This window comes from Toxotes jaculatrix, chromosome 14, assembly GCF_017976425.1.
Source record: "Toxotes jaculatrix isolate fToxJac2 chromosome 14, fToxJac2.pri, whole genome shotgun sequence".
NCBI classification, from domain to species: Eukaryota; Metazoa; Chordata; class Actinopteri; family Toxotidae; genus Toxotes; species Toxotes jaculatrix.
Genome location: NC_054407.1, coordinates 17,335,763 through 17,353,507, shown reverse-complemented (window position 1 = coordinate 17,353,507; position 17,745 = coordinate 17,335,763). Strand labels below are relative to the sequence as shown.

The 17,745-nt window shown below is 40.1% G+C and overlaps 1 protein-coding gene across 1 annotated transcript in view; it reads left to right on the top strand.

Moving 5' to 3' along the window:
- egfra (epidermal growth factor receptor a (erythroblastic leukemia viral (v-erb-b) oncogene homolog, avian)) overlaps window positions 1–17,745 on the top strand; it is a 42,954-nt gene that overhangs the window by 20,654 nt on the left and 4,555 nt on the right. Inside the window, exons 2-25 of the mRNA XM_041054674.1 lie at window positions 2,146–2,297; window positions 3,171–3,357; window positions 3,496–3,627; window positions 3,733–3,801; window positions 4,188–4,306; window positions 4,691–4,832; window positions 5,376–5,492; window positions 6,404–6,530; window positions 6,666–6,739; window positions 6,827–6,914; window positions 7,070–7,269; window positions 7,438–7,570; window positions 8,018–8,108; window positions 8,797–8,954; window positions 9,836–9,874; window positions 10,025–10,169; window positions 10,426–10,548; window positions 11,533–11,631; window positions 12,880–13,065; window positions 13,531–13,686; window positions 15,070–15,145; window positions 15,953–16,099; window positions 16,577–16,674; window positions 16,843–17,010. Of these exons, the coding sequence (XP_040910608.1) occupies window positions 2,146–2,297; window positions 3,171–3,357; window positions 3,496–3,627; window positions 3,733–3,801; window positions 4,188–4,306; window positions 4,691–4,832; window positions 5,376–5,492; window positions 6,404–6,530; window positions 6,666–6,739; window positions 6,827–6,914; window positions 7,070–7,269; window positions 7,438–7,570; window positions 8,018–8,108; window positions 8,797–8,954; window positions 9,836–9,874; window positions 10,025–10,169; window positions 10,426–10,548; window positions 11,533–11,631; window positions 12,880–13,065; window positions 13,531–13,686; window positions 15,070–15,145; window positions 15,953–16,099; window positions 16,577–16,674; window positions 16,843–17,010 (3,026 nt within the window). The remainder of the gene's footprint in view (window positions 1–2,145; window positions 2,298–3,170; window positions 3,358–3,495; window positions 3,628–3,732; window positions 3,802–4,187; window positions 4,307–4,690; window positions 4,833–5,375; window positions 5,493–6,403; window positions 6,531–6,665; window positions 6,740–6,826; window positions 6,915–7,069; window positions 7,270–7,437; window positions 7,571–8,017; window positions 8,109–8,796; window positions 8,955–9,835; window positions 9,875–10,024; window positions 10,170–10,425; window positions 10,549–11,532; window positions 11,632–12,879; window positions 13,066–13,530; window positions 13,687–15,069; window positions 15,146–15,952; window positions 16,100–16,576; window positions 16,675–16,842; window positions 17,011–17,745) is intronic.

Genomic DNA, 17,745 nt, shown 5'->3' with positions numbered 1-17,745 from the left:
GATATAGCCTGACCTCCTTTCTTTCTCATGTGTTGCAGCCTAATGAGGAAGTCAGTTTATGGTCATAGAATATCAGGTCATTTACCACCTGCAGCAGAGTTATGAAATCAACAACTGGACAAGGAGAATGTTTACTGAGGCCACACTGCCGCTTGCTTGAGCAATCAACTGTTTTTTTTTTCTTTCTTGTGTGCTACATGGGTATGAACTTCAGTTGGAGGAAGTTTGTTGAAACTTCAGTCACCTGCCTCATGTAGCCTTTACTGATCATAAATATTAACAGAACAAAACACTCAAACAGGAAACAGGCTGTATGCATGCATCTGGGAGATGTGCGTAGATGTACTGTACATGGCATAACAACAAAGCATTTAACCATAATTAGCATCTCTGTTAGCAAACTGTCATTCGGGATGTCCAAATCAGATTGATTAATATTCACAGCCGCACAGTCATGACAACCTTTTTGTTTATTACAGTTTGGTTTCTCTGTCTAAGTAATAATTAGGGGGCTAATTACATCTCACATGGCTCCTCTAATTAAAACGGTCAGCTTGCCTTTGCTAGTCTGCCTCTGTTGCCTAGGCGTTAGGCTCCTGGACTACAGGGTTCATATCAGGGAGATCCCTCAGGGACAAACTAATGAGGAGGAAGAAGAGGGAGGGCGGGAGACAGCTGTTTGTGCCTAATTCTCACTGATTCGGTGCCCCCACGCTGTTGGTTTGTGTGAACACAACACAACAACCTAAGTAATGCACAATAAAGGAGAGAAAGTACAAAATATTGGCTGACACTAGTCTTACTGAGCTGACAGATGATTTTATGTCTTTTCTTTTCTTCAGTTTGGAGAATCAGAAATGCCTTGGTGTAGTTAAATAGACTATGATGTACATTACGGCATCGCGAGGTGTGTCTCAGAATTTGGAACGCGTGTTTTGGCTTTCTTTGCAGTCAAGAGCAGACACGTTGTGGAATGTGACCCAAGAGACATTACACCAGAACCATCATTTCTACAGCAATCAACAGTAGGATGAATTCTTTGTTTTTCTGAACCTATCGCTCAAGTTAACCCATAAATTAGGACTTAAAAGACACAAATTGGTTATATCTTTAACACGAGAGCATTCACATTGTTTGTGTATATGTATGGCTGTGTGTGTGTATGTGTGTGTGTGTGTCTGTGTGTAAGAGGGGTGTCGCAGTGTTAAATACAGCTGATTGTTTCCTCAGCCAGTCAGAACCTGTCTGACCAGCTCAGGACGACTGAACACAGGAAGACGACCTGACACAGAGTCGTCCTTAGAAAGCAGCATTCATTAAGAAAGAGCCTCCTGTGTCTTCTGTACTTATCAGTAATACTGCTTTCCTTATCCAAACATTTAGTTGCATTACGCCAGCCTAATGCCAAATGGGCTACACTATCAGCCCATAATTGTAGTCCTGTGAATCTCTCTATCAATGCCTTTGTTGTTATTGGAACTGTAAACTGGAGAAAGTGCATGGATCGGCGTTTGATTTAGGCCATAATTTGTTATTTAGTCATACCAAGAACTTGCCCTGAAATCAGATACGCTTAAACTAGGCTGAAGTTATTAAGACTGTTATTAATTATGAGATTTAGGGGTCTAATGTTCCCCTCAAGAAACACACCCACAAATCTCATGGATCTGTGGCACACGAAATCTTTTCTCCGAAATGACGGGCCTGGAGACGCTGGTCGCAGTGGTTGTTTTAACTAGCCTGCATAGCAGTGGAAAGATTCAGGCCTTTGCCAGTATAAATACAGCCAGCTCTCACTGACACATGAGCCAGAACTCGCTTTGTCGCTGAGATTTGATTCCTATTGTAGATGCAACCCAGATCGCTTATTTTCACGTGAAAGCTGGCCAAGTTATGACTGCACAGACCAAATTCACAAACAAAGACACACACACAGACAGAAAGTCATAAATTTAGCCAATGTGTTGCATAAGCAGTGGCTGTTTCTGACTGATAGCACTGCGGACCTTTGGATAAATGCTTTTGGGACACTGCACTGCTATTCCACATGATTTACAGACAGCGTGCGTCATGTGTTTCAAGTAACATTCAAATAAAACAAATGACAAATGGCAAATGGTTTTTCTCTTTTGTCTTTCCCTGCAGTATGCCAAGGCATCACCAATCGTTTAAACCTTCTGGGTTCCAAAGAAGACCACTACCTGAACATGGTGAAGACCTACAGCAACTGCACTGTGGTCCTGGAGAATCTAGAGATCACCTACATGGAGGAGCACCGTGACCTGTCCTTCCTCAGGGTAAGGACTGCACTCTATTGTACACAGAACAGATGGGAGAACCTTTCTATTATCTTGTTTTTAGAGGTCTCTTTGGTGGTCTGAAGCCAGTTTGCCAGAGAATCTCTGTCCTGGATCTTGGCAGGCTCTTATCGGCTTCAGTTCAGATAATTAAAATCAATGGAGATTGAGTGTGTAGCGACAGATGATGATTCATCGTGTTTGTAACCCTCTCGTTAGAACTCCAGCTGTAACGACAAGGTTGTGAACACTGGGCAGATGTGATGAGGGACCACACGCACTCACATGCGAGGCTGCACACACAAACAGAAAAAAACGTGCAGTCAGCAAAATATCGTGCAGTTGTTCCAAGGATGTCATTTCCACTGTAGATTTTATTTTTTAAAATCTTATTTTTGCTGTCTACCTGTCATAAAACCTGAGTTTTACCTCTCAGGCTGCACACATACTGCCCTAGCCCTCTAATTGGTGGAGGTTGTTGGAGCCGTATGCAGGCTGAGAGGAGGACCGGCAGACAACAGTTAGAGGGGAAAAAAAACTACATCTCCAAACTCCTGCTCATAGTTTTGATTAAAAAAAAACATCCTTTAATCTGTAATTTGATTTAAAACTGACAATGTGTAATTATAATGTTCCTCTAAAAAGACATCAGAATGGAACAACAGTCAAAAGATTAGGCAGTGCATTATTTAGTAATGACACAAAAACAAGGTTATCTATCACTGTGTATCAGCTGTATATCAATTAAACTAAAGGTGATCCCAGAAATATAGAGGTAGTGCATTAAAAATGTAGAAATTTACATTACATGTCTAATTCTTTTGTTAGACCATCATTATGGATTACCAGTTTTCATAATTTTTTCTTCCACAGTCAATTGAAGAAGTCGGGGGCTATGTCCTGATTGCCCTCAACACAGCTTCCAGTATTCCTCTGGAGAACCTGCGCATCATTCGAGGGCATTCCCTCTATGAGGGAGCGTTTGCCCTTGCTGTTCTTGCCAATTATGACAAAGCAACGGGTCAGGGAACCAAAAAGCTTCTTCTGACCAGCCTGACAGGTCAGTCCAACTCTCCGTTGTCAAGTTTGCTATCACAGATTTTTTCGCAAACTCTCAATATTATAATGAAGTAATAAATATTTCTATAGTGTCACAAAATTTAGTGTGAAATTTAATAAAATTCCTATTCTTTCGCAGAAATTCTTAAAGGAGGTGTAAAGTTTGGGACCAACCAGCTGTGCAATGTTGAGACAATACAGTGGTACGATATTGTCAACACTGACAGCAAACCCAGCATGGAGCTCCCTGTGGCGAACAACAATCCACTTTGTAAGTGACACATTTTACAGAAAAAAGGCAAAGACTGCAAATGTAGTTCACTGTGCATTTCTTTGTGTAAACAATTTGTTTACTTTGTTGTCTTCTTATTTACAGGTGCTAAATGTGACTCAAGCTGCTTCAATGGCTCATGCTGGGCACCTGGTCCTCAGAATTGTCAGACTTGTAAGTTCTGATCTGTGTTTTATTATTGCCACAAAATAATACAAAACAATAACTCAATGACATATGTTGTATTTAAGCTGAAAATCTATATTTTAAATTATACATTTTAAATTTGTTAATTTGACATAGTGCACAGTATATTCAAAAGTAAAGGTGTGTAGAGACACTAGGCACAGTTTCCCAAGTTTTGAGTTTCCATACCAATGGTTCTCTCTTTGCATTCATATTACCGGATCAGTTATTAACATTTTTACTGCATACCAATGACGGCAAGTGAAAACAGCCTTGCAAATATTCTGCATTGTCTCTTCCATAATTTCAATTTGATTTGCAACTTTATACAGGGCCTCAAAATAAGAAATAAACTGTCCTGTTCTTATCTCCAGTAACAAAGCTGAACTGTGCACAGCAGTGCTCTAAGAGATGCAAAGGACCTTCACCAAGCGACTGTTGTAATGAGCACTGTGCTGCGGGCTGCACAGGACCGCGGCCCACCGACTGTTTGGTAAGAGAAAGACGCCTTCATATGCGGGACGGGAGCAATGTTATGATCAAGTACACGGTCACTGGTGATCATAAAAGCCTGAACAACAAAATAAACCGAATGTTTCATACTTCTGCATTGAATTTGGGTGAGAAGCCTCCAACAAAGCAAAGCCCTCACTCAGCAGCGTCTGTTTTTATGATCAGAAGCATTATTATTGAGACATATAACTGCTGATTAAATCTTTCATTTGGCAGTGCCTCGGCTATCAGCGTCTGCTCTCCCTCTCTCTCTCTGCAGCTCTGAGGATTAAGCCAAAGCTGTGATAGAGGAATGCAGTGTTATCATTAGTGTGGGGCTCTGTTTTGGTCCCTGTGTACTGGATGACTGTTGTTTGTGCTGCAGGCCTGCCGGGACTTCCAGGATGACGGGGTGTGTAAGGACTCCTGCCCAGGCCTCATGCGTTATGACCCCAACCTGCACCAGCTGGTACCCAACCCACATGGAAAGTACAACTTCGGGGCCACCTGTGTCAAGAGCTGCCCACGTAAGAATGGCTAAACAGACAAACCTATTCTCAGCTTTTTGGTATTTTTAGCCAAAATTGCTCCCAAAGTTTTAGTCCCCTTAGACACTGACATATTTATTACCATACATAAAAGCTTTTGCTGTAGCTGCAGCCTTGACAGTCAAGATAAATAAAATAAAACTAGTAGGCCTCACTGGCCAATATGAAGCACATCATGCATGATTATGATCTTTTTCACATTGTGGTATGCTGAACAAGTGCCCAGGCTGTCCTTCAGGCTTGTTAGACATTCAGTGGTTACAGTGCACGTTTACAGTTTAATTATAAACTGTGTAAACAAGGAAAGAAAATGATTGAGTTTCAGGGCGTGTTAATGCAAGAACTGTTCTTTCTCAGTTTAACTTACACAGGCCTGTCCTAGTATAACTCGGTCAATACCTTATGGCCTACAGCATTATTATGTACTTATAGTGATACTGGTGGTATAACTCATACAAGTTATTATGGCTGAAAGGTACATTTAGATGTGATTGGATTGCTTGTCTCTTGCAATAATTCCAGATAACTATGTTGTGACCGATCATGGAGCCTGTGTGCGGACATGCAGTGGTAATACCTATGAGGTGGACGAGGGCGGAATCAGGAAGTGTGCCAAATGTGATGGACTGTGTCCAAAAGGTAGGGGGTTAAGCTGTCTCTCTGTGAACCATGGGGACAATTTCTGACTCATACGCACAGCACAGTTTACAGTGGTGCAATGGAAATAGATACATTTACTTGAACAGGTAGTTGCAATCACTTATAATCTGACATTGTAATGCATAATAATTAACCACTTGAAGGGAACATGCTGTAGGCATGAGTGTTATCAAAGAAATCAGCAAAACGGACATCAATACCCAATCCAGGAGGCCTTATAAGCCTCTTGAGATCAGGTTTAGGAAGCTGGAGGTTTAATAGAAAGATGATTTAATGAGCCAGAAGTAAGATGTGTAAATGTATGATGTAGGATTAATGGCTCAAAAGTAATATGATGAAATGATTATGTTAATAATTGTTTTACAGATATGTTAGGATAATCAAAGAGTATACACAAGTAATGATTAAAGAATGAGGTGTTAATTATTTTTAATCCAATGTCATTGTGTGAATGATAAGATGGGGAAGTGAAAGCACTAGGCAAGGTTTAGAGAGATCGAGCAGACACAGATGGCTGGGAGAAATGGGAAGAACCTGAATCAAAATAGGTCGGGCCAGTAAGAGTGCTAGTGAACAGGGAAAGCTGTGGGAAGAAGACAGTTAGTAGCTGGGCGATTCAGGTTGTGTTTTACGTGATTAGAATCCTGTTCAGGTGTTCAGACAGGCAGCCTAATCTTTCCCAATTAAATGTGAGGGCTGAACAGGACTCCTGTTTTGGAGTGCCGGAGTAACACTACTTTAAGCACATTTTGCTCTTAATAATTTGACCATATTCTACATTGTGGAATTGCCTCCTCAAAAATGTTGGTTCAGATTAATCCCAAAATTAGAATAATCAAGAGATTTGAAATAGTTTCTGTACTGATATTTGTTTTCTTAATGGTTTGCAGCGTGTAATGGACTTGGATCGGGAGACCTGACTCACACCCTGTCTATCAATGCCACCAACATTGACTCATTCAAAAACTGCACGAAGATCAATGGTAACATTGCTATCATCCACACATCGATTTATGGGTAAGTCAAGTACATTAACATCACTGCAGACTTCATGTCTGTTTTTATCAACTGCAGTAGATTACTGGGCACCTTTACAAGTATAATTTATAATAGTAATTATAAGTAATAACATGTATTTCCTTATTTTTTTAGGGATACATATACCAAAACACCAAAGATGGATCCTGCCCAGCTTGATGTGTTTAAGACAGTTAAAGAAATTACTGGTAAGACTGCGTAAGACTTGAGTAATGCATGACACGCTAAATGCACACTAAAGAGTTTCACAATTAACAAACCATTTGTTGCTTCAGGATACTTGTGGATCCAAACGTGGCCAGAGAGCATGAGCTCACTCAGTCCTTTTGAAAATCTGGAGATCATCCGAGGACGAACTAAACGGTATGTTCCCTGTGAAGATCACCCCCCCATAGATTCACAAGTGCTGGATCACCAAGCTTTATGTTTGTTTTTCAAGAACTGACTATTGTTCAAGGCTGCCATAAAATCTTTCCCTTTTTTCTTCTCTTCCCGTTCCACCTTTTTCCCTTTGGCAGTGGTAGCCGCAGTGTGGTTATGACTCAGCTCCGTATCAGCTACCTGGGTCTTCGCTCCCTCAAAGAAATCAGTGACGGAGATGTGGTCATCATTAAGAACCAGAACCTGTGCTACACCAATAAAAGCCACTGGGTGGCGCTCTTCAAATCAGGAAGCCAAAGTGCCAGTGTAGAGGAAAATGCTGACGTGGCTAGCTGTGGTACATAAAAATCTTGTCTCCCACACCGAATTCAGTCAGATTTTTTTGTTGTCTAACATCTGACTATGCAATGCACGAGCCAGATTTAATTAATCAAGTTTAATTGTAAAATTGGATAACTATACGGGAAAGATCTTTTCTTGAGATTATATGTTGTATTGTTTTCAGTTCTGAGGAACAACACTTGTGACAGGAAGTGTACCACAGACGGCTGCTGGGGTCCGGGCCCGGACATGTGTTTCGCCTGTCGTGACTACAGCCGTCATGGGAGCTGTGTTGACTCCTGCAACATCCTTGAGGGGTAAAGGAGGAATCTGGGTTTTACTGCCTTTTAAAGCTCTGAAACGCACTGTTCCTTATTTTAGACAAACAAATAGTCTGAACATCGGATCTGTGTGCTCTACTGTTAACTCCTTCAAAGTCTATTTTCATACCATGAGCATTTCCAGACTATGACATTAGACGAGTTTGGGGATTTGTTATTGAAAGCGATGCTAAGACCAAATATGATCCAAGGTATTTTGAAGTTAAACCTCCAGTAGCTATAAGACAAACATTGTAGCTGAAATGGCACATTCACTCACATCTGTTTATCTTTGCAGATCTCTGTCAAACATTGAATCTCGGCATGCTTACAATTTAACTTCTGCCCTCAAAAAAGGGATCAAGAATTTCACTTCACATGTAACTGTTTGAAATGAGGCGCACCAACGGTGAGAGTCTGTCAGCTTTGTTATTGTTTTTGCAGGGAGCCGCGGGAGGCTGTCGTGAATAAAACCTGCATGGAGTGTCACCCCGAGTGTCAGCGCATGAATGGGACTGCAACCTGCCGCGCGCCTGTATGTGTGTCACCAGCAACTAAACTATTATTACAAACATCCATAAAAAGCTAACCATCCAGAAGTCTTAAAACAGCTCTGAATGTCAACAATAAATGTCATGTTTTTGCGTCAGACACTCAGAATCAAAGAGCAACACAAATGAACAATTACGCAGCATGAAATCCATTTCAGAAGTGTTAGCTCAACCAATTTCTCCATCAACAGCAGCCTTAATAGACCATAATGCAATGTAGCCACAAGACACGTTGAGCTTTGAATAATGGGTGGGGTTGTGTGATTTAGTTGGCTAACAGTTTTCTTTTATATCCTCATAATCCCGTCTTTGATTGAAAACAACAAGTTCAGGCCCCTTTTTTTGGGGCCTGTTGAAAGCAGTTCGAGAAAATGAAAGACATTAAATATAGAACTAGACGTGCAGATAAAGAGGAAGTTATAGTGAAAGTATTATATTACAGCATTTGATTGCAATAAGTGTGTCAGAAGACCGAGTTGTACTGGCTGTACTGAAGCAGCTAAAATAAGTGGGTGGTTTTCATTGCCTTAACATTTACATCTTTATGAGGAAGATGGATGCAACTTTCTTTGAGAAATTACTACTATGAGACAGCGCAGCTTACATAATATTTACTACTCCTCTCAAGAGGGTTGTAAACATCATGAGTTCTTTTTTGTTTTTTACTTCCAGGGTTCTGGAAACTGCACTAAGTGTGCCAACTTCCAAGATGGACTGTTCTGTGTGTCTCGCTGTCCCCAAGGCGTGCCAGGGGAGGACGACACTCTAGTGTGGAAATACGCAGACGAGATGAAAGTGTGCCAGCTATGCCACAAAAACTGCACTCAAGGGTAACGGCATTGTTCCACTGACCTGAGAACTGGCGCTGCATTTCACTGTGTTGCAAACATTTGTCTCTGGTGATGTTGATGCAGTAAATTAATACAAGTCAGCTTTGGTTCTGTTGGCACAGGCTGGAGAGAGGCCAGTTTAAACATGAGCCAATTTTGGCTGAAACAAATGTAGAAATTTAGGAGAGGTGTCGTAGACTAAAGGACCATTTCCATTTACAACAAATCAGATTTTTTGTGCCCCTTTTTCCAAAGCATGCTATGATTTTTTAGATTTCAGACTTTTTTTTTTTTTACTTTCGAGGCTCCCATTGGTTTCCATTCCTTTCAGTGTTGAATGGATAGACATCTGCCCTCCATTATAGAACAGAACAATAATAACGTTGACAGGAATGGAAGCAGACCTTTTATGTCCACATTGATGGACTATCAACAGTTAGCCATTGCGATCGTTGATGGTTGTGGAAGGAAGTGGTTCAGGGATATCATGGTGTCCTTTTCAACCACTGCAAGCAACAGTGTGTAAACTGACTTTGTAACTGTCTTGTGCAACTTTTGTAACTGCCTCATGCCACTTTGCACAAGTCCTGTTTTTTTTTTTTTTTTTTTTTACTAGTTTTGTGATTCATGACTACATCACTGTCCCCAGTGGACCCCAGTGACTGATACATTTAGTCTCGTAGACTCGTAACATATTTCAGAGAACTTGGATGTGTTTTGGCAGAAATCAGCTGCTCATCCTTTTTTGCATGCACATGAAATCAAATAAGTTTGTCAACAGTTATCGGTGAACACTGTTGTTTCTCAATTGGTGAATTTGCAGTGTGAAGGCACAGTAACAGTATAGTTACATCAGGTTCTTTGCATTGATTTGTTTACAGGTGCATTGGGCCTGGTCTTGAAGGATGCCAGATTAAAAGGTGAGCAAATACAGTAACAAATATCCTCAATGTTTAAGGACACACTGATTTGACAGGAAACACTGATCTAATCTCTCCTTGTTTATTAAATTCACAAATGTGATCAGTTTTCTACCTGCTTTCTTAAATCATCTCCCACCTGTCTTTCAGCCCTTCTGGTCTCTCCATGATTGCAGCTGGTGTAGTTGGTGGGCTGCTGGCTGTTCTTATTGCAGGCCTGTCTGTCTTTGTGTTGCTACGCCGACGCCACATCAAGAGGAAGAGAACCATGCGCAGACTGCTCCAAGAGAGAGAGGTAAGATGAGGGAACTGAGTCACCACGCTCGCAAGAAGACATCAACGTGTTGACAGAGATGTTAGGATTAATTTACAGAGATGCCAGTGTGCTGTATGCTGAGAGTACAATTTTCACTTGTCTTATTGTCTTCTCCAGTGTTTGATTATTTTTATATGACTTTAATTGAGTATTGATTTGGGTAGAGTGCATTGTTAAACAATCACTTGTGCTGTTTGTGAGACATTATATAAGACATTCAGTCCTTATTTTCCAGCTGGTTGAACCTCTGACTCCAAGTGGAGAGGCACCAAACCAGGCTCTGCTGCGGATCCTGAAAGAACCTGAATTTAAGAAAATTAAAGTGCTGGGATCAGGGGCTTTTGGTACAGTTTATAAGGTAATAACATGCCTCAGGTTTGTGTCTCAAAACACCTTGTTATCGAAAATTCCCCTGCAGTGCTGAGCTTAACAGAAGCTGATTCTCAGGAGTGTTGTACAGTATGTGCCAAGTCTACATTAAGAAACACTCGTCAGTGTTTTCGCTCATTTATATCAGTTGTCCGCTTTTCATTTAGAAGACACATGTTTAACTGTTTATATACTCAATTAATTAATCACAGTTTGGTAGTGTGTGTTTACACAGTATCATTGTAGGGATAGATGGTTGAATCTGGTGGACGTTTTAGATGAAAGGCTGAATCTCCATAGACAGAATGTTAAGTCAACACAATGTTCTTAAATACAAAAACAAGCGTGTGTGTCTGTGCTTATGGATTTCTGTCTTTGAGAGGACCAGTTGCAGTTTTAGACCTTGAGGGTGAGGACATCTTTGGAAAGTAAGGACATATTTTTTACAAAAGGCCATTTGAGGGTTAAGACGTGGTTACAGGGTTGAAATTAGGTTTAAGTCATGGTTTGGTAAAGGTTGGGGTTTGATATTTAGCTGTGAAGGTTACGGCTGGGTTTAGTCAGTGATGAAAGAAGTATTGATCCTCCATTACAAGTAAAGATCCTGTAGCTGGTTTAGGTGGAACAGATTTTAGTTATTTTATTTACTGTTGGTTAGTTTAATCTATGACTTTGCATCATGTTTTGTAACTGATCATATGTTTTGTATGTAAAATACAGTAGCCACATACCTGTAGTGCAATGTGAAATGAAATGAAAGGTACCCTTAGACTGTACTTGAGTAAACCTACTTTATTTTCCACCTCTGGGTTTAAGAACCTCACAAGTATAGATTACAAAGCGTTTGGGTGCACTATATGGATGTCTACCTTTATAATTATGTCGTGTGTACTAACATTTGCATGCACTTGTGTTCACTTGATGATTCAGTTATAATTAAAGCCTGTGAAATAACAAACTTGTGTCCATACAGGGCCTGTGGGTTCCAGAGGGAGAGGATGTGAAGATCCCAGTGGCCATCAAGGTTTTAAGAGAGGCCACATCACCAAAAGCAAACAAAGAAATCTTGGACGTAGGTTCTCAGATTTATGTGGTACTTTTTGGACTCTAAGCTTACTGTAATACTGAGTCAGAACTAAAACAGCAATTCATTTAAAATGTTATTTCCCAAGCTACTTCAGTTAAGTTTGTTCTCTTGGTGGGAAATGACAGTGGAAATAAGTAAAAGTTATAAACTCTACACACATTTTTTGCCTGTATAGAGTTTCATGTGTTGGACAAAGTGAGTGACAGTCACTGCTTGCCAGATGTCAATTTTGCTAATGTATCCTGTAATTTATAGCACATGCAGCTTTTTTGAAGCTAATGATCGCTTATTTCCCTTGTAATGGAGAGCGTGTCTTGTTTTGACATGGTGACCCTCTTATAGGCTGTTGGAAATGGGATTAATTCAGTGGAAAGCTGTGTGTGGGCGTTGGTGTGTAATCCAAGTCTGAGGTGTTCTGGAAAGGAATGCAGTCCTGACTCCATACTGAGAAATCAGGCTGTTTGAAATGCATTAGACAAATGGCTGAATGTGCATCACAGATCCTGTGATTTTGTGGTCGTGTTGCTCAGTCGCTGTAAATCGACTGGATGCTGTGGTGGACACGCACGTCTTCATGACCTTCATGACTTATGGGCAGAGTCTTGCTTTTATAAGGAGAAAGATTTTTTTTCTCTTTCTCAGACTGTCAGAATTACAGATCTCCCAGCAATGAAGTAGTTATTTACTGAGTAATGTTGATAGTGTAAAATCCATGTGGAAAATATTTGGGATACAATTAATACACTCATGGCAGGAAACCTACTAAATAAAGCTCAGTTTGAAGTGCTGTTTGCGTGGGTCTCCTTGTAGGAAGCCTTTTGTTGGTGGCCAGTATGGATTATCCCCATGGTTTTTTTTTCCAGTTACATAATATATGTTTGACTAAATATACCCGCTGCTAAGAAACTTATCACCAAACACTGGATATTTCCACAAATATTGTGTTTCTGAAGCTGCCAGTTTCTGGGATAAATGTGGACACTTCTACTAATATTGGTTCAGTGGGTCATGGAAAAGGCTTTGAAATGTTTTACCCAAACAGACAATTTCTTTTTCATCTTTGCAACTTTGATCCATTGGTATGAATTACACTCTTTATGCCATGCACCCAAGATGGGGGTGTTTTGTTGGTTGTGTCACCTGTCTGCCCTTTTTTTGGTAAAGATAAACATTTACCAAAAAATAAAACATAAGACAAAACCCTTTTTTTGTATGTCTACATACACTCCACAGGAGGCTTATGTGATGGCCAGTGTGGAACACCCCCATGTGTGTCGTCTGCTTGGCATCTGCCTGACCTCCACAGTGCAGCTCGTCACCCAGCTGATGCCCTACGGCTGCCTGCTGGACTATGTCAAAGAGAACAAGGATAATATCGGCTCTCAGCACCTGCTCAACTGGTGTGTGCAGATAGCCAAGGTAAGAAAGAAGCAAGAAGCCCTGTAAAGGCATCGAGTTACATGGTAGGGTATGTTAAATAGGTCCCACCTGGATGGGGCTGCTGTTGTTGTTGTTGTACGCAAATGTTTGATATCATAAAGATGTAAATTAGTTTAATTTTTTAATGCTGTTTACATCAATAACAATACTGTTTATACTATGTCTATGTAGGTTTTTAAAGTAATCCAGGGCGAATGATAAAAACAAAAGCAACTGAGCATTTCTGCAATGCAAGTTATATTTAGTTTTTACAACAGCTGCAGTGTACGCAGCCTTAGATATACCGTCGAATGACATTAGGTGAATGTGACAGGTCTATCATGACAGATTTCAGTGCTTTTAGATCTTTTATCATATCTGATCTGTTTTGACATATTGGACAGCTACTTCAAAAAGCACTGCACTTAGGTAATAACCTGCTCTTCATCGTTTGTTTGACAAAAGGGTATGAACTACCTGGAGGAGCGCCACTTGGTACACCGTGACTTGGCAGCCAGAAACGTTCTGGTGAAGACTCCTCAACATGTCAAGATCACTGATTTTGGTCTGGCCAAACTCCTCAACGCAGATGAGAAAGAATATCATGCAGATGGTGGAAAGGTTAGGACCAAGATACTTGCCTCACACACATTAAAAAAAATCATTTTGTTGTGCATCACAGTCACAAATAGTCCTAAATGTGAAACACCATATTTTTGCATTCATAGCTTGTTACAAATTGGGTGCTGGCTAGACAGATGTTTTCCTTTAGCTGAACGAATTTGTTCCATGTTATGAAAGATGGTATTTTTGCATGTGTAGTTTTGCTCTAGATTTTATCTTATGTGATTGATGTGATATATAAATAGTCAGGTCAGTGAACTGAGGTCTAAGAGAAATGACAGATCAGATAAGTTCCTTCTCTTATCACGGTTTCTTTGTACAAATGAAAGCTCAATTTTTCTCTCGGAAAACTGTGTAGTACTTGCTTTTCCTTTTAACCACATTGTGACTGATGTGGTCTGTTGTACCCAATAATGGTCCCCATAATATAATAACACTTTTTTTTTTTAAAACTTAACTCCAAAAATCCAATAATATGGCAAATAGCCCAGGTAATAAAGCATTTACTGATATTTTTCTCTGATATAAGTACCTTAATATATTTTCTGATAATACTGAATACTGATAATATAATAATTTTGAGTGATAAGGTGATATGATCTTCAGTTTCAGTCCAGATACTTTATTGCCTGTCCACTCCAGAAGGACAGATGTGGAAAAGTTCAGTTCTTTGAAATTCATCTGGACAAAGCTGGACTCAGACGCAGACATCTGCAACTGCTGAGATTTCCTTCATTCATTCTAGTTAAATGCATTGCTGCTCTGAAACATGGTGATAATTAAACATTACAGGACAGTTTCCCAGACAGGGATTAAGCCTTGTCTTAGACGAATACAAAACTGAGTACAGACATCCATTAAAAAACATCTTTAGTGTGGGACTAGACTTAATCCTTGTCCAGGAAACCATCCCAGAAATCATTTTTTAAGCTTTGTGTGACGCACTTTGTGTGATGACAGCACACACTGCTTCTCATCTCCTGTAAACTGCAAGCTCTTCAAAGAACTCTGTCTACACTTCTAAAACTGAAATAAGTCTTAAATGTTCATATTTTCAGTAACAATACATTTGGATTGTGGATTTTTGTATGTATGATTATTACGATTCAGCACCACTAGGTGACAGTAAAGTTACATTATATAATGAATATTGTAAAAACATTAATGGATTTCAAACTCAGAATGTGCTACAGTACTTTAAAATAAAGAAGCCAAATATGACCAGATGTAACACAGACATATAAAACCTTGCCAGAAAAAAATGATAAAGCACAGGACTGCAATCATTTTAAAAGCTTATTGAACTGTGTTAAATCCAAATGTACATTGCCTTTTTAGGAGTTTCAACACAATTTAATTTATTCAACTTTAATTTCACAGGTACCGATAAAATGGATGGCTCTTGAATCTATCCTAAACAGGACGTACACACACCAGAGTGATGTGTGGAGTTACGGTAAGTCTTTTTCTTTATGTTGTGACTACATGCTCTGCCTCCAACCCAGCATGAACCCTGCTTGCAGTGTCCCAGATTGAGCTTGAATCCTTGTGTAACATCAGATATGTAAAACAGCTGGGTCTCTGTACTCCTGAGTATCGGTGACAGTCCCATAGGAGAAATATTTATTCATTGCTAAATAAAGTATTTTAGCAGCGAGTGAGGCAAAGAGAGGACGGTCGTTTTGAGGCTTCAGAGGGGAGGTTGTTTTTGGATCTGATAAGACTTGTCAACATTTTTAAAAAAGGAGCCAGCATCTGCGATTTTAGGACACAGGTAGCACACACCTACACACCAGCAGTCTCAGATGGACAATATCACATCAGAAGAGATCGTTTGCCTCAACCCACATAAACAGTTCCTCCAGCCCAGGAGCACACACATATGCACAGATGCCTACACAGGCGCACACAGAAATCAAACACAGCACAGCTTTCTTGAGTGGGCCAGCCTCCAAATCGTCTTTTCCCGAGGGTTTGATCATGCCTTCCGCTCAATATGGCAAAAGCATCAACAGACCCTGGCAGAAGTGACAGCCTTCCTTTCCTCCTTTTCCTTTCTTCAGTTCCTCCAGCACAGAGATGCATCCTGCTAACTCCCACTTCTGCAGGCAGAGCCAATGTGTCAACATAGCTATTTTGATACCGTGTGATATTTGAGAGGCTTACATTCTGTCACTCTCATTTCTTCTCTGTCAATGAGAGCAAAACAAAGTGAATGACAACTCATCAAACTGACATACACCAACTGTCCCTCTTTCTGTAGGTGTAACAGTTTGGGAGCTGATGACATTTGGGACCAAGCCCTACGATGGGATTCCAGCAAGTGAAATAGCTGGGGTCCTGGAGAAGGGGGAGCGACTGCCTCAACCACCAATCTGTACCATAGATGTCTACATGATCATGGTGAAATGTAAGCTTAGTGGGAAGTGGAACATAATATAATATGGTTCTGCTTTTCCCTACGGTAACATTTACACAATGGAACATTATGTGCATATGTTATTAATGTCTGTAAAGTGGTTTATAAAGAGTTTTTTTTTATTGTTAAATGAAGATTCCTGTACATAAATGTACATTTACAAGTGTGGACATGATATACATAGCCTTTATTTACAGTACTATATAATAGAGCTGCAACAGTCAGTCAGTTAGTTATCCAATTCGGTGTTAGAAAGAAAATTAATCTGCAACTATTATAAAATAATTGTTCGTTGCAACCCTACTACATAAGTTTCAGTTTTTTATACATACTGCATTTAATCAAGCAGTTGTGTTTGTTTTTGTTTTACTAGTTGCAGTTAATTTCCTGCTATTGTCTTTACAAAGAACATTAAAGTTTTCTTAAGTCTTTATTAAGTCAACTCATCTTGCTGATGTGTCTATACAGGTTGGATGATTGATGCAGACAGTCGACCTCGTTTCCGTGAGCTAATAGCCGAATTTTCAAAGATGGCGCGGGATCCTTCCCGTTATCTTGTCATTCAGGTATAATTTTACCCAAAGTTTGGTTTACTTCCTTAAATCTGATGTTTATTTGATGATGAATTGTAGTAAATTATGAGATCCAAAAAGCTGTAGAGTTAAACTCTCTTTCTGTTCCAGTAACTTTTGAAATTCAACAAGCTGACGAGTTAAATTCTCTTTCTGTTCCAGGGCGATGACTCTATGAACTTGCCGAGTCCTACAGATACTAAATTCTACCGCAGCCTGATCAGCGGGGAGGACATGGAGGATGCTGTGGATGCAGACGAGTACCTGGTGCCACAACATGGCTTCTTCAGCAGCCCAAGCACCTCCCGCACCCCACTGCTCCACTCCACGGTAAGCTGAACCATGTTTAAGAATCTTATACAGTTTTAGTTCGGATGTGTCTGTTCCCTGTGGTTCTCTGGCCTCAAAAATTGTTACATGAGACAGAGAAGCTTTTGGCAAAAGCTGAGAAAATTAGACATCCTGGCACTAAAACATGAGAAACAGTTAAAAAACTAAAATGTTTCTCCACTACCACTGCTGATATCACAAAAAAAAACTTGGAGGGCTGACTCATTTCTGCTTTGTGGTCAAGCATTTAAAACAGAAAAAAAACATTGCCTATGTGTTCACCTTCCACAAGGAGGCGTAGTTTTACAGAAAAAGTGAACCATGACCATGATAAATAATAATATTTTGCATAATTGTCAGCTGCTTTGTAGTCAGGGTTAAATTTCCCAGAAAAATATTTAGTGAAATTGCAGCACATGCTTCAGCAGTGCACATTTCACCAGCATGCAGTCAACGGTTTGAAAATTTAATTGTGCTTTTTTAACCGTGTTTTGGGAAATGGGATTTCTGCATAAATCATTACCCCGTGAGTCAGTATGGAAATAAAAGTGGTCGTGTTTTTTTGCTTTTTTTTTTTTTGCTTTCACTTCAGCCAGCAGAAGCATAAGACTGCCCGTTGAACTGAATCTGGATGACCACACGTTGAGCAGAGTTGAACAAATTTTCTTGACTTGAACCTGAATGACCAGTCGAACCTGGCCTGAACCTTTCTGACCCCAGTTGCCCTCATTCTGT